Source organism: Paramormyrops kingsleyae, chromosome 15, assembly GCF_048594095.1.
Source record: "Paramormyrops kingsleyae isolate MSU_618 chromosome 15, PKINGS_0.4, whole genome shotgun sequence".
Classification (NCBI taxonomy): domain Eukaryota; kingdom Metazoa; phylum Chordata; class Actinopteri; order Osteoglossiformes; family Mormyridae; genus Paramormyrops; species Paramormyrops kingsleyae.
In genome coordinates this window covers 19,424,083-19,439,364 of record NC_132811.1, presented here as the reverse complement: position 1 = coordinate 19,439,364, position 15,282 = coordinate 19,424,083, and the positions used below count along the sequence as shown (strand labels likewise).

The 15,282-nt window shown below is 49.7% G+C and overlaps 1 protein-coding gene across 2 annotated transcripts in view; it reads left to right on the top strand.

Moving 5' to 3' along the window:
• Positions 1-14,876, top strand: part of arfgef1 (ADP-ribosylation factor guanine nucleotide-exchange factor 1 (brefeldin A-inhibited)) — a 43,647-nt gene extending 28,771 nt beyond the window's left edge. For both annotated transcript variants that reach the window (XM_023794617.2, XM_023794616.2), the window contains 27 exons: positions 1,295-1,403; positions 2,881-3,082; positions 3,174-3,285; positions 3,399-3,604; positions 3,704-3,788; positions 4,003-4,168; positions 4,385-4,536; positions 4,990-5,118; positions 5,428-5,586; positions 5,919-6,063; positions 6,282-6,372; positions 6,587-6,627; positions 6,767-6,936; positions 7,140-7,291; positions 8,110-8,282; positions 8,514-8,674; positions 8,944-9,074; positions 9,184-9,313; positions 9,423-9,558; positions 9,642-9,780; positions 9,860-9,932; positions 11,014-11,173; positions 11,307-11,446; positions 11,900-12,068; positions 12,167-12,305; positions 12,938-13,055; positions 13,434-14,876. In XM_023794617.2, the coding sequence (XP_023650385.1) occupies positions 1,295-1,403; positions 2,881-3,082; positions 3,174-3,285; positions 3,399-3,604; positions 3,704-3,788; positions 4,003-4,168; positions 4,385-4,536; positions 4,990-5,118; positions 5,428-5,586; positions 5,919-6,063; positions 6,282-6,372; positions 6,587-6,627; positions 6,767-6,936; positions 7,140-7,291; positions 8,110-8,282; positions 8,514-8,674; positions 8,944-9,074; positions 9,184-9,313; positions 9,423-9,558; positions 9,642-9,780; positions 9,860-9,932; positions 11,014-11,173; positions 11,307-11,446; positions 11,900-12,068; positions 12,167-12,305; positions 12,938-13,055; positions 13,434-13,598 (3,753 nt within the window). In that variant the 3' untranslated portion in view covers positions 13,599-14,876. The remainder of the gene's footprint in view (positions 1-1,294; positions 1,404-2,880; positions 3,083-3,173; positions 3,286-3,398; positions 3,605-3,703; positions 3,789-4,002; positions 4,169-4,384; positions 4,537-4,989; positions 5,119-5,427; positions 5,587-5,918; positions 6,064-6,281; positions 6,373-6,586; positions 6,628-6,766; positions 6,937-7,139; positions 7,292-8,109; positions 8,283-8,513; positions 8,675-8,943; positions 9,075-9,183; positions 9,314-9,422; positions 9,559-9,641; positions 9,781-9,859; positions 9,933-11,013; positions 11,174-11,306; positions 11,447-11,899; positions 12,069-12,166; positions 12,306-12,937; positions 13,056-13,433) is intronic.
• Positions 14,877-15,282: the final 406 nt, after the last annotated feature.

The window sequence follows — 15,282 nt, the reverse complement described above, 5'->3', positions numbered from 1 at the left end:
CTGATAAATACACCCACGTGAATAAGGGGGGGTACCAGTGCTATTTTTCCCCCATCACATTTAAGTGCACATTTTAATAAATAAATAGGCTTTCAAAATGGGCACCTCACAATTTCACAAAACACAAACATTAGGAGATATTACTGATGTTCACAACATAAATTTATTGACTCAAAGGGACAACCATTTACCAACCTATTAATTCATAGCATATAATAATTATATACTTTAATAATGTAATATGTGTATGATAATATATGCTATATGTGTGTACTGTTACGTGCGTGTATATTTTGCATTTTTATACTTCTAGTTACTGTCTCTAAGTATATCTTCAACATTCAGATGTAAACAAGCTAAGAATTTCATTTTGTTGTCACTGCATACACAGTAAACAACTTGATTTCAATTTCAATTATGATTTCAATTATTAGAGTAATAGAAGTCATCAGGTCTGCGACAGAGAACCGTACAAGGGGAAACGAAAAGCGCTGGGAACCTATGAATACTTTGCATGTTACAACATGCTTATTCCTATAAATATTCCATTTGCACATTCTGCACATAATGCTCTATACTCCAGACAAAAAATGATATGTATTAATGCTGTGCACTTTGACAGAATTACCATGTGAATGTGCCCTGAAAGTGCAATATTAACACAACTTATTGTTGGTTCTAACACTAGCCTGAGATATAACTGGCATCAGGGGAGCTCTGCTCCCAGGATTTAAACTGGTTCATTGATATTGCAGGAAGAAAAATGCCTTATTGTTCACAATGCAATTTGCTGTACAGTGACCCATTCTGACTTGTATATACAGTAAGACAAAGCGGGAAATTCCAGCAATCCTGCGCTGGAATTAAGTACACACACACGTCTGATTCCGATTACCACCTCTAATGTGCAATATTAAAATTGGATCTCTCAAAGATGTTAACTTAGTGTAAGACTTCCTTGCTCTGACATCATGACAGAGCATGAAACTGGCTGTTTTCTCATCCACTGGTCAGTGATCATCTTCCAAAGCAAACAGCCAATCACAGGATTCAAAGTGACCAGTCAACAAAGTGGAGGAATCAGCCACTGTTCCCGCATCCAAAATCTCAAAACTCAACCTGTCGAGCGAGCGAGTGCTGTGCAGACGCGGGCGAGTAGATGGGGTCCCGCAAGCGCTTTTGTGTGCTTTTTATGTATGAGTTTTGAGACAAATTAAATGTCATAGGAAGGGTCTACAGTAATGAACCCCCAGCTGTCAGTATGTGTGAACGAGAGCGCCACCATGTGTCGCAGGAGCTCAGTCTGCGGAAGAAGGGCCTGGAGTGCCTGGTGTCCATCCTCAAGTGCATGGTGGAGTGGAGTAAGGACCAGTACGTCAACCCCAACTCCCAGACCAGCCTCGGTAAGGCTCCCCTGCACCCTTCGTGTGTCCTGGTACAGCCCGGGATGGCAGCCTGTCCGCCCGATCAGACACTGCATGCTCCCTCCACGTCAGAGTCAAATGGAATTTTTTAAAGCAAAGCCTGGGCACCTTTTATGTTTGTTCATTGAAAAGAACCCTTCCTGTCCCGAAAGGCCGCAGTACATTCGCCGAACCTCTATGTTCATCGGCAGAACTCTAAGCTCCAGGATGTCTGGGCTAATTTACATGAAGCTTCAGAGGAGCTAGTCAGCTAGACTAGAACCCTCCTTTGGTACTGACTGTGCTCTCTCATTGCTGACTGCAGAACCCTCCTTCAGTACTGACAGCTCTTTCACTGCTCACTGCAGAACCTTCCTTCAGTACTGAGTGTGCTCTCTCACTGCTGACTGCAGAACATTCCTGCAGTACTGACTGTGCTCTCTCACTGCTGACTGCAGAACCCTCCTTCAGTACTGACTGAGCTCTCTCACTGCTCACTGCAGAACCTTCCTTCAGTACTGAGTGTGCTCTCTCACTGCTGACTGCAGAACATTCCTGCAGTACTGACTGTGCTCTCTCACTGCTCACTGCAGAACCTTCCTTCAGTACTGACTGTGCTCTCTCACTGCTGACTGCAGAACCTTCCTTCAGTACTGACTGAGCTCTCTCACTGCTCACTGCAGAACCTTCCTTCAGTACTGACTGTGCTCTCTCACTGCTGACTGCAGAACCCTCCTTCGGTACTGACTGTGCTCTCTCACTGCTGACTGCAGAACCCTCCTTCGGTACTGACTGTGCTCTCTCACTGCTGACTGCAGAACCCTCCTTCGGTACTGACTGTGCTCTCTCACTGCTGACTGCAGAACCCTCCTTCGGTACTGACTGTGCTCTCTCACTGCTGACTGCAGAACCCTCCTTCAGTACTGACAGGTGTTACTAGCGGCTGTGCCATTAGAGCCTCTCTTCCGGGGTTAGCCAGCCTCCTACTGCCTTTAATTCTGCTCCCCGTTCCACTGTCCACTTGCTTCCTGGCCTGACTTCTGCAGGAAAAGCAGGTAATATGCTGTGGGTAGAGGCCAGTTACCATAGAGTTTTGCTTGGTGATGGGTCTGAGATGGCTCTTGGCCGATGCTGTGTTGCAGGAGCTGTCAGTGCCTCTTTTTTTGCTTTTTGATGTTTTATATTTGTGGCTTCCTAGATATTGTACCTCTGTGTCCCTTCAGCACCTTGTAAAAGTACCACGCTGTCTACTGTTAACATGTTATTCAGGTAGTGGGCAAACTTGCTGACCTCCCCCTTTGTTTCTTTAAAATGGAACGGCCCGTGGGGTAGACTGGCCCAGCGCCATGTGACCCTATGGTGCTAAGTGCCATTTTTGATCAGATACTGTGGAGGGGGGGGGCACTACTTGAGCCAGCACGGGAGGTTTGACACAGCCTACCCCCTTTGTCTGCTGTCCGTCGGTTTGCACCGCCAGGCCAGGAGAGGCCATCGGAGCAGGACAGCACAGAGACTAAGCCCTCGGAGACCATGCACCGCTACGGGAGCATCAACTCCCTAGACTCGACGGCCTCCTCGGGGATTGGCAGCTACAGCACGCAGATGTCTGGCACGGACAACCCCGAGCAGTTCGAGGTCCTCAAGCAGCAGAAGGAGATCATTGAGCAGGGCATTGACCTGTGAGTCCCGCGTCTCACCCCCAGCAGGGGGGGGGGGGATTTGCCATAAACATTCTGATAGCTGAGCCTTCCTCTTCTCCACCTCACACAGGTTCAACAAGAAACCAAAGAGGGGCATTCAGTACCTGCAGGAGCAGGGCATGCTGGGAAGCACTTCAGAGGACATCGCCCAGTTTCTGCATCAGGAGGAACGGCTGGATTCTGTAAGACCTTCAGACCACTGAAAATCCTTAACTTTTGTTTACTTTTACTTAATGTACTAGTTTTCCACATAACTTGTGTCAGATCTCTGACTTGAAACTCTCCTGGCTTTCAGACTCAGGTAGGCGAGTTCCTAGGGGACAACGACCGCTTTAACAAAGAGGTGATGTACGCGTACGTCGACCAAATGGACTTCCAAGGCAAGGATTTCGTCTCGGCCCTGCGCATGTTCCTGGAGGGCTTTCGCCTCCCTGGGGAAGCACAGAAGATCGACCGTCTCATGGAGAAATTTGCTGCTAGATATTTGGAGTGCAACCAGGGGTGGGTGTCCTGTCCGGTCCAAGGGCCGTTTCTCAACTGGCGTTTTGTTAGTTTCTCGGTTGATGTCTGTAGAGCTCAACTATGTCTCTTTCCCGTCAGGCAAACTCTGTTCGCCAGCGCGGACACGGCCTACGTCCTGGCATACTCCATCATCATGTTGACGACAGATCTTCACAGTCCACAGGTGGGTCGGTGGAAGTGTCATTGAGTTCCTGGAATGGGACTGTGTATCGGTGTGATTGTTCACCTGCGGTACAGACATTGTAAACAGTCTAACCCTGAGTTCACTGCTGCAGCAGTGCAAATCATTCGGGCCTCGAGACAGGCGTCCAAAATTCTGACGGAGATCAAAACTTGGACAGGGAGATCAGGATGTGTTTTTCCTCTTTGGCTTGCAGGTGAAAAATAAGATGACTAAAGAGCAGTACATCAAGATGAACAGGGGCATCAACGACAGCAAGGATTTACCTGAGGAATACCTCTCTGCCATTTACGATGAAATCGCTGGCAAGAAGATTTCCATGAAGGAGACGAAGGAGTTAACTATTAAATCTAATAAGCAGAGTAAGTGCATCGCCTCCAGTGAGCCAGTTCTTAAAATGACCCTCAAGCTTTTTCACTATCATTTACTGTGTTTTTGTAGTGTTTTATTCTTATCTGAATGGCCGTGTGTTTGTGTACAGGTGCGGTGTGGGGTGTGTGTGTCTGTGTGTGGTGTCACCCTGTGATTGGCTCGTCTGCGTGTGGCATTACCCTGTCATTGGCTCTTCTCCCCCGTAGGCGTGGCTAGTGAAAAGCAGAGGCGGCTCCTCTACAATCTGGAGATGGAGCAGATGGCCAAGACGGCCAAGGCCCTGATGGAGGCTGTGAGCCATGTGCAGGCACCCTTCACCTGCGCCACCCACTTGGAGCATGTCAGGCCAATGTTTAAGGTAAGGCCCCATCCTCCAGATCAGGCCCATGTTTAAAGTTAAGGCCCCGCCCCCAGGATCCATGGATCCATGTTTAAAGGGAGGCTGCGTACCCCAGATCAGTCGAGATCCATGTTTAAAGTAGGCTCCACTTCCATATTTAAGGCAGGGCCCTGCTTCTGGGTCATCTTATGTTTGTATTCAAGGCCAGACTCCTCCTCATGCCTGGAGAGCATTAGCCTGTATCTGATCTTGTGGTTAAGTTTCAAAACTAGTACTGATACTGTTTGTCGTCTTTTAATTGAATGTTTTAATATGTAAAATTAAAAGCGTATTGCATCACGCGAGTCATATTTATCTGCCGCTCACAGCACCTAATTATATCTGCATTGGAACCTGCTCTCAGCACATGCCACAGTATATTTCCCCACATAGTCCCGAACAGAAGCCGACTCGCGTTCGTTCTCCCTGCAGCTGGCATGGACGCCGTTCCTGGCTGCATTTAGCGTGGGGCTGCAGGACTGTGACGACAACGAGGTGGCGTCCCTGTGCCTGGAGGGAATCCGCTGTGCTATCCGGATAGCCTGCATCTTTGCCATCCAAGTAAGGAGGCCCTGAATATCCATCGTCCAGGCAAATCGGAAAAGAAAGACTTATTCCAAGCTTAATGTAATCTAAGGGTTGTTACATCGTAGTAAATTGCATTAGCACATGACTGTTATGCAGTCAGTGTGTTAACATTCTAAAAGACTTCAACTTTAATTTGTATTAACTGTTTATATTGACCTCGGTAACCTTGACCCTCATTGTGTGGTAAATTAACATAGTGAAGGCATGTTTGAGCCATTGGTGTATTTGAAACATCCGATTTGGGAAGCCCATCCCTGACTCACTTTCCTGACTGACTGGTAGCTGGAGCGTGATGCCTATGTCCAGGCCCTGGCACGGTTCACCCTGCTGACAGCCAGCTCGGGCATCACCGAGATGAAGCAGAAGAACATCGACACCATCAAGACCCTTATCACCGTGGCACAGACGGATGGCAACTACTTGGGCAACTCCTGGCATGAGGTGAGTTTGCTGGTGTGTGAAGCTCACAGGGCACCCTATAGCTGAGGTGAGTTTGCTGGTGTGTGAAGCTCACAGGGTGCCCAGTAGCTGAGGTGAGTTTGCTGGTGTGTGAAGCTCACAGGGTGCCCTGTAGCTGTAGCTCGCTGCTTCTCCGGTTTATATCTGTTTCCATTAGATACCAAGATAATAGTAATGGAAGTTTGAAACATAATTTAGGATATAGGATAGGATGATCTTTAAGAACAGAAACGTCCCTGAAAAGGTAAGAGTGCGCAGAAGGGTGTGACAGTCTGTGAGATTCCTTCTGCTGTGCACCCCCCCACCCCTCACAGATCCTCAAGTGCATCAGCCAGCTGGAACTGGCCCAACTCATTGGCACAGGTGTGAAAGCACGCTACATCTCAGGGACGGTCAGGGGTAAAGAGGGCATCGTCACCGGCACCAAGGAGCAGACGTCCGACGAGTACCTGGGCCTGGGTGAGTCTGTTGGACACCACGAAACATGCTGTTTTACTCTCCATAAACTGCTTTCCTAATTTTACAGACCAAGAGCGTTTCAAGGGTACTCCTGTGTTTGCTAAAGTGACCACTTCAAACCCATAATTACCAACTCCGCTGGCTGTGATTGGCTGCTGGATGGCTGACTGATGATGGCAGCACGCTCATGTTCTCACTTTCTGCTCTTCACCATGCAGTCAGTGGCACTGTGGACCGCAAGCAGATAGCCAGCATTCAAGAGTCCATCGGGGAGACCAGCTCACAGAGCGTGGTGGTGGCCGTGGACAGGTAGGGTACTGCCAAAGATCCCCTGAGACCTGTGAAGCCCCTCTGGTATACTGGGAATGGATTCAGCAGGTCTCTTACAGCCAGTCACTGTTGTATGGAAGCAGTGGGTCATTATCCACAGAGATCTGTCTGAATCGTTATTACCAAGCTGTATCTTGACTCCATTTTTGGTTCTACATCCACTGACCATCTGTGGGGCTTTTTTTCTCTTCAGAATCTTCACCGGTTCCACCCGTTTGGATGGCAATGCAGTGGGTAAGTACTCTAGCATGTCTGTGTCTCATGGCTAAGTTGCCCCTGGGAGCCGTATTCTGCGTGCAGTGTAAAGCTGCGCTCTGAGTTCAAGGCCAGAACACGTCGACTGACCCGGGATGTGTGAAATGCTGCTCCGCAGTGGACTTTGTCAGATGGCTGTGCGCCGTGTCCATGGATGAGCTGGCGTCCCCGACGCACCCTCGCATGTTTAGCCTTCAGAAGATCGTGGAGATCTCCTACTACAACATGGGCCGTATTAGACTGCAGTGGTCCAGGATATGGGAGGTCATAGGAGATCATTTCAACAAGGTGAGTGTTTGTCTCCCACTGGAAGGCCAGCAGATTACCCAGGGGTCAAAGGCTGGATTTTTACGCCCGAATAGGGGCTCTCTTGGTGTGTGTGACTTGATTTGTCATCAGTGAAGAAGTCCAGTTGCCCTTCTGTTTTGGATAAAAGGTGTGGTCGCAGTTTGGAGAGAGGGTAAGGTGTAATCTACGTGTTTACTCCTCAGGTGGGGTGCAGTACCAATGAGGACGTGGCCATCTTCGCTGTGGATTCACTGCGGCAGCTGTCGATGAAGTTTTTAGAGAAGGGAGAATTGGCCAACTTCAGATTCCAGAAGGACTTTCTGAGGCCGTTCGAACACATCATGAAGAAGAACAGGTCAGAGTAAAGCCCATTGTACTGCCATTTGTACAGGGTTTAGTCTTGTTTGTCTAATGAGAACAGTAGTATAAGGATAGCACTGTTTTTGCCAAATCCCTCAGATCTCAGTAGGCCAGTGTTTCAGAACCCAGTCCTCATTTTTGCTCCCACTCAGCTCCCAGTCAATCATGAACACCGAACACCTGGTACAGGTGCTCTGGTAGCTGGGAGGGAGCAAAAATGCGTACTGTCTGTGGGGTTCCAGAGGACTGGGTTCTAGAGGAAACACTGCCTGGAGGAATTGGAGCTGATGCTTGAGCCACCCTAAGGGGGGGCCCTCTTCCACTCTGTTACCAAGGCTTTAAATCTTTTTCAGCTGAGGGAGTTGTCTAAATTAGTTTTGGAAATGGTACATTCAGAGGAGCGCTGAAGTGTTCAGTGCAGAGTGAGAACCTGAGCATTCTTGGCCGGTTCAGGTCACATCCATGTTCACCACGTGCTCATTTTATAGACGTTACCATCCAAAGCACAGGCCCGTCTCTGTAAAGCAGTTGTACTGAAGTTAATTAATAGGTGCCATGTGACGCCCAGTATTTCAGAACCGCTTAAAAAGATGGGTTTGCCTCTCCCACATACTTGGGCTTCATGCTTAGTTATTATGGAGGATGGACCTGCTTTTAGCCTTCAGCCTTTCCCTGTGAACCTCAACAAGGAGGCGGCACCAACCGAGCAGTAGAAATGACTTCTGGGCCCAGGCCTCGTCACACTTTGAGGCTGAAGGCAAGCAGACTCAAAAGCAGAGCCGTACCAACGGGAGCCCGGTGTCATTTACACAGGTCGCCCACTATCCGGGACATGGTGGTGAGGTGCATCGCCCAGATGGTGAACTCCCAGGCGGGCAATATCCGCTCCGGCTGGAAGAACATCTTCTCCGTGTTCCACCTGGCTGCCTCCGATCAGGACGAGAGCATAGTGGAGCTGGCCTTCCAGACCACCGGCCACATCGTCAGTGAGTCCCTGCGGCAGGGCGTCTGTATCAGCGGCGATGGCTTCAAGCCCAGACAGACGTCACCATCGAGCTGTGGCAGTGTTCGTCGCTCAGTGAAGGATGATAGTTCACAGGGTGTTGTTGGATGTAGTTTCCTTAGCTGAATGACCTGAGGTTCTCCTCTGTTACTCTCCAGCACTCCATTAATCATAGTGGCTCTAACTTGTCTGTTCTGTGTGTCGTTTCTTCTAGCGAATGTCTTTGAGAAGCACTTCCCAGCCACCATAGACTCTTTCCAGGATGCAGTGAAGTGTCTGTCGGAATTTGCGTGCAACGCCTCCTTCCCTGACACCAGCATGGAGGCCATCCGGCTGATCCGGCACTGCGCCAAATACGTGTCCGAGCGGCCGCAGGTCAGCACCCCTCTGTGCTTCTTCGGTTGCCATTGTTGCCTTTGTCACAACAGCTAAAGACACAGCGGCCATCCAGTGAGCCTGTAGTTAGCCTTCAGAATACAACAATCAACTCAGATACACCTAGAATGAGGGAGCATGAGGCCCATAAAGTGAGGCGGTTCTGTTCAGCCACGGGCTCGTCAATGAGCAGCCGTGGGCCACGACACTGCCGGTGCTTATGGTCTTTCCGGCACTTTCTGTGCCCTTTTCCATCTTACCACTGACAGGCCTTCAAAGACTATACCAGTGATGACATGAACGTGGCTCCAGAGGACCGTGTATGGGTGCGGGGCTGGTTTCCCATCCTGTTTGAGCTCTCCTGCATCATCAACAGGTGCAAGCTGGATGTACGGACCAGGTGAGTTCCCCGTCACGTCTGTGCTCAGGTGTCATAGTGACAACCTGCCCATTCGGATGGATAGTAGTAAGAACGGGCAAATGGTACAAGTTCTCTGGCTGCATCATAGGGGCCTGACGGTGATGTTTGAGGTCATGAAGACCTACGGTCACACCTTCGAGAAGCACTGGTGGCAGGACCTCTTCCGGATTGTCTTCAGGATCTTTGACAACATGAAGCTGCCAGAGCAGCAGACTGAGGTGAAATTGACTGTGGGGGTTAAAGAAAACCACAGAGGTCTGAGTTTCTAGGACAGGAAGTTTGGTTTAGAGATGCCATTGTGGGCCCCATGTTTTTGTGTGATCACAGAAAGCTGAATGGATGACCACCACCTGTAACCACGCCCTCTACGCAATATGTGATGTCTTCACTCAGTACTTTGAGTCACTCAATGATGTCCTCCTGGACGACATCCTTTCTCAGCTGTACTGGTGTGTGCAGCAAGGTGAGTGGGCAGCAAGCCTGAGGCACAGCTCTCCTGTCCAATAGGAGAGTTCAGAATCCCCTGATATCCCTCCCTCTCATTAGATAATGAGCAGCTGGCACGATCAGGCACCAACTGCCTAGAGAACGTGGTCATTCTAAACGGGGAGAAGTTCTCACCTGAGACCTGGGACAAAACCTGTAACTGCATGCTGGATATCTTCAAGACCACCATTCCAAGCACGTAAGATGGCTTTTCCTTAATAAGTTTGAGTTCGGTTCTTTCTGCTTGGGCTCTGTGTTCACTGCACGTCTGCTTTCAGACTGCTCACCTGGAGACCAGCAGGGGGCGACGGTGAAGCAGTCTTACAGCTGGAAGGGAACGAGAAGCAGCTGGTGTGTAAAGTGTCCCATTTCTGTCTGGCTTGTTTGCATTTAGTCCGTTTCCACGCTCAGGATGCTCTGCCAGTGTCCCCTGCACAGGTCGTACCGTCCCAGAAATTTCCATGGGCAGTTTTAAATCAAGCAGTAAGAAGGTGAAAGCCATCAAAAAATGTCTTTCTAGAAAGTGAAGCACGAGTTTCATATTTTTGGAGGATTTAAGGACCTGTTACTCCTTCTTAGTGTTGTTTGTTGTTTTTAAGCTTTCAGACTTACCCTGTAAACCTCTGAAGCCTATTAAATGTCTTCAGTAGCTGCATCCCGCATCCTGAAGTTTATCCAGGATGATTTGTAAATTGAAATCTAGAAACTTAAATAATTTTCAGCTCTGTTTTTAGTCATTTGTCTTGTATATTTCCATACATCATCCCACCACTTATCAAGTATGGAGTCCCTAGTAGCATGGGACACCATGGATAGGACGCAGTTGGGATGGAGTCCCTAGTAGCACGGGACACCATGGATGGGACGCAGTTGGGATGGAGTCCCTAGTAGCACGGGACACCATGGATGGGACGCAGTTGGGATGGAGTCCCTAGTAGCACGGGACACCATGGATGGGACGCAGTTGGGATGGAGTTCCTAGTAGCACGGGACACCATGGATGGGACGCAGTTGGGATGGAGTCCCTAGTAGCACGGGACACCATGGATGGGACGCAGTTGGGATGGAGTCCCTAGTAGCACGGGACACCATGGATGGGACGCAGTTGGGATGGAGTCCCTAGTAGCACGGGACACCATGGATGGGACGCAGTTGAGAGGTGCCATTTGGCTTATTAGTAAACTTTGGAATGTGGGAGGAAACCCACACAACGCAAGGAAAATGAGCAAACTGCACACGGACAGCAGGGCTGGGACTCGAACCCCCAACCCTGACAGTGCTACTCACTGCACTGCCGCATGAAGTATCCTAATTATGCTTCATTTATTTCTGCCAGTTCCAGTCACATGTTGCAGTGGTAGAAGCAGTTCCATGGTAACAAAAGCTGAGTTGAATGTGACTAAAGCCTGTGGCCTGTATCCTGTGCCCTCAGGATTCCATATCCCAGAAGTCCCTGGACATCCAGGCTCGTGCTGAGGACCAACAGTCCATTGGTAGCATGGAGAAGATGTCCTTGGACACCCGGCGGCAAAGTCAATTCAGTGTGGGCTCAGGCCCTTATGAAGACGGCCCCAGAGCCAGGACCCCGACAAGTGAGTAGCTGGAGGCACTTGCAGCAGGGCGGGGGGCGCCGAGGTCGGGCCCTGGGCGGGGGGCGCCGAGGTCGGGCTCTGGGCGAGGCTCTGCCGGCTTCATGCCCTCTGTTCTGTGCACCACCTCTGACAGAGTTCCAGGAGCAGAAGCTGTTCTCCTCGCTCCTCATCAAGTGCGTGGTGCAGCTTGAGCTCATCCAGACCATCGACAACATCATCTTCTTCCCTGCCACCAGCAAGAAGGAGGATGCGGAGAACTTTGCAGCGGCCCAGGTGATGATCCTCACGACCCCTACAGGATCAGACTCACTCCTGGATCGGAACCGGTTACGGGCCATGTAGGGTTTTCGATAATATTAATGACGCTCTTATTGTTCCCTGTGGGGAAATTCTCTTTTCAACTACCCCATCTTGCTCTTCATGATACACAGATACATATGTAGGTGAGCACAAACTTGGCAGTGAAGGGCAGCCACCTGCAGTGGTCCCCATGGAGATGGGGGTTGAGGGCCTTGCTCAAGGGCCAGTAGACATGTGACTGTTCTGCTGAAGGCAGGATTGAACTGGCAACCTTCTGATCACAGGCGCAGAGGCTTAGCCCACTGAGCCACACGCCCAGTGCTAACATGCTATGATGTAGCCCACTCTAATCCCTGTGAGCTTCACAATTTGCTGTTTTCCTAAAATGGCTCCCAACCTGCATTGCTCATGTCTTTTCCTCCTTAGAGAGATTCGCTGGACACTGACGTTCACGTGGACACGCAGGACCAGGGTGTGTACCGCTATCTGACCTCAGATCAGCTCTTTAAGCTGTTGGACTGCCTGCTGGAGTCTCACCGCTTCGCCAAGGCCTTCAACTCCAGCCACGAGCAGCGGACGGCTCTGTGGAAGGCGGGTGGGTTGCGGCAGCCTGTGACAGAGCGTCACGCGTGTGACCGACGTCGCCCTCTACAGGCTGTGACGTGTACCCGCGCGTGTGTCGCTGTATTGCAGGCTTCAAGGGGAAGTCGAAGCCCAACCTGCTGAAGCAGGAGACCAGCAGCCTGGCCTGCAGCCTGCGCATCTTGTTCCGCATGTATACAGACGAGAGCCGGAGGCCCGCTTGGGAGGAGGTGCAAAGGAGGCTGCTGAAGTAAGGGAAACGGGCCCCTAGGTCCCGGGCCTGGCCCCCCACTCATGGGCCTGCATCCCTGTCCCCAACCTCTGACCCACTGTCCCCCTGTTGTCAGTGACGCGCACCCACACCCTCTTATGAACCCGTGTTAAATATTTAGTTTTTCGACCACTATTTTTAGTCGTCATTTGGACTCTTTAATGAGATTCCCGTAATATTCTCTGGCACATGGGGTACCGATTTTTCAGTGTTTTTTGCAGTACAAATGCTCCTCTACTTACGAACTTTCAGACATACGAAGAGGACTGTAAGTCCAAATTGTGTTCATTGGGCTCCAGTTTCCTGTCCGCAACATCAATGTTTTTTTTCTGTGCACCAATTCCGCCTAGCGGAAGCAGCGTAGCATGCATACTCCCAGCATCCTAGTTCTTTGTACTTGCGTATACCCTTAAAATGATGTTGAATAACGACTTACGTTCTGAATGGCCGTTCGTAACTTGAAATGTTCGTATCTCGTTCGTAAGTAGAGGAGCGTCTGTATATCCATGAGGAGGTGCCGTTTGGCGTCCTCAGCTTTCACTAGGAGTTTGACTTCATCAGTGTGGATGCACTCCGTCACTCTTAGGGATGCTGTCTCTGCTGTCTTGCAGCGTGTGCAGTGAGGCTATTGGCTACTTCCTGAGCCTGACGTCGGAGAGCCACCGCGAGGCCTGGACCAACCTGCTACTCCTCTTCCTCACCAAGGTGCTGAAGATCAGCGATGACAGGGTGAGTATGCTGGCCATTTGGTCTGCTCCACACCTGACAATGTTTGCTGTCCTGCTCTGGGACCTGGCATTTGAGCTCATGGTATTTGATGTCATGTCATTGTTTCCCAATCCAGTCCTTGGGGACCTGCAGACAGTCCAACCTTTTGCTCCCTCCGTGCTCCTGAGAAGCTGGGAGGAAGCAAAAAGGTGGACTGTCTGGCAGAGAGCTGGGATGGAACAAAACCATGGACCGTCTCCCCAAGGCCCGGGTTGGGAAACACTGTTACATTGCTGACAGCCGTCGGTTCGGTAACCCCACTGCTGCTCACTGCGGAGCAGTGCCCCCCCCATGACGTTCAGCCCGGGGACAGACATGCTGTTGCTCTCCCCACTGCAGTTCCGGGCCCACGCCTCCAGGTACTACCCGCTGCTCTGCGAGATCATGCAGTTTGACCTGATCCCGGAGCTGCGGGCTGCGCTGCGCAAGTTCTACTTGCGGATCGGCATCGTCTTCAACATCTCGCAGCCGTCCACGCAGGAGCCGGCGGTGGGCAGCCTGTGAGGGCCCCTCCCTAAAGGCGGCGCACGGGGCAGGGCACAGGAGAGAGTGGGTGTGTGTGAGGGGCGGGGCTCCGGTCTGACCCCCGCCGCCCTGTCCCTCATCCCCCGTCCATAATGGTCTGTCATGTCCCCGTCCTCTAGGATGTCAGGGATGTTTTGAATTGATGTGAACCACCCCCCCCCCCCCACCACCACCATTCAGGCAGCAGTTCCACAGCAGACCCCACTAATGGTACTGGAAGGTATTTGGGGGTCGTCTGTTCTGCACATATCTGCTGCTGATCCCCCCCCCCCCCCCAGCGTGGCCAGCTGACCACAGTCTATCACTGGAATTTGGGCCTCGCCTTGTACAGGATAACGAAACTCCACAGGATTGTACTGATGGTTATAATTATTACATTTACTTTCTAACTTTCTGAATGTTCAGATGCCTGGTGTTTGGAAAGACTGAATCATCCTTCTCACCTCCTGGCATTACAGCTGTCTGAAGAATGATATGGATTCAAAGAAAAAAAATTCAGAAAAGAGCAAAGTAATACAATAGAAAGTAATGTTTGTGACTTGATTTTTTTTGCACAGCCGAAGGCTAATGTAATGTAATCAACAGCCCTTCAGATAACTAGTTATGGAAATGCAGCTTTGTAATGTACATATTATCTTCTAACACTAGACATTGTTCCTGCAATAATTTTGTTTGTTTTTTTTGTTCTGTTTTCTCCCACTGAATTTGCTGCACTTGGTTTATTTACAGGATGCACTGGGGACTTTGTGAGAATGCTTAACTTAACTCTAGGCCAGCTGGGATATCCACTGGGCCATGCGATCGGTTTATAAGATGCTAACTGATGAAGAAATAGTAAAATTTATTCCGTTTTATATGTACAGGCTTTTATTTAAATGGGGATGGAGCCAATGACTGATCCTCTTGAAACTGGAACTAAAATAAACACTGCAGATTAATGGAAACTGCATCTAAACCGTTACCGACGTGTTCAGTCTTGGTTTTACCGTCTGTGTATGAGATGTTACGAGCTGACCAGTTTCTGGCTTGAGGGTGGTGGACGTGTAGATGTTACGGATGTTCGTGTGCTCCGGTCTCTGTGGTGACGTGTCGGATCAGTCCCAAGCATTCCTGGTCTCAGCGGAGACCAATGGCAACATGTATACGGTACAGCGATGTAAAGTTTTTTATGCGGAGCAGAAAACCTTTCTGTACAATACTGGTTATCATCCAACGGTCTAATCAGGTAACAGGTCAATAAAGTTTTTGAACTCCGGATTTTGTTCATTTTGGTCTGGCATCCTCTGTACCTTTACTGATCCATGTAATCTTACTGATGATTAAACAAAACTAGGTTCATGGGAACCATGTTTCAAACTTAAACCGTGTTCTGCTCTCAAACTCGAATCAGTTGACTAATGCAGGACTGTGGACTTAAAACTGGATATTTAATCAGGGTCCTGTGTCCTGTAAAATGTTATATTAAAATACATCTTTTAATGCCTATAGGATGTTAATTTCTGAGATGCACTAAGTAAGTATTTTTAAATCAACTGAGAAAGGACCCCAGGATGTAAAAAGCGATCAGATTCACCTGCTGGATGAAAATGGGGGGGGGGGGGGAAATGTCTTAAAATCATGCCTTTGAAACTCAGGAATGATTCTACTCCACTGGGCCCTTGAG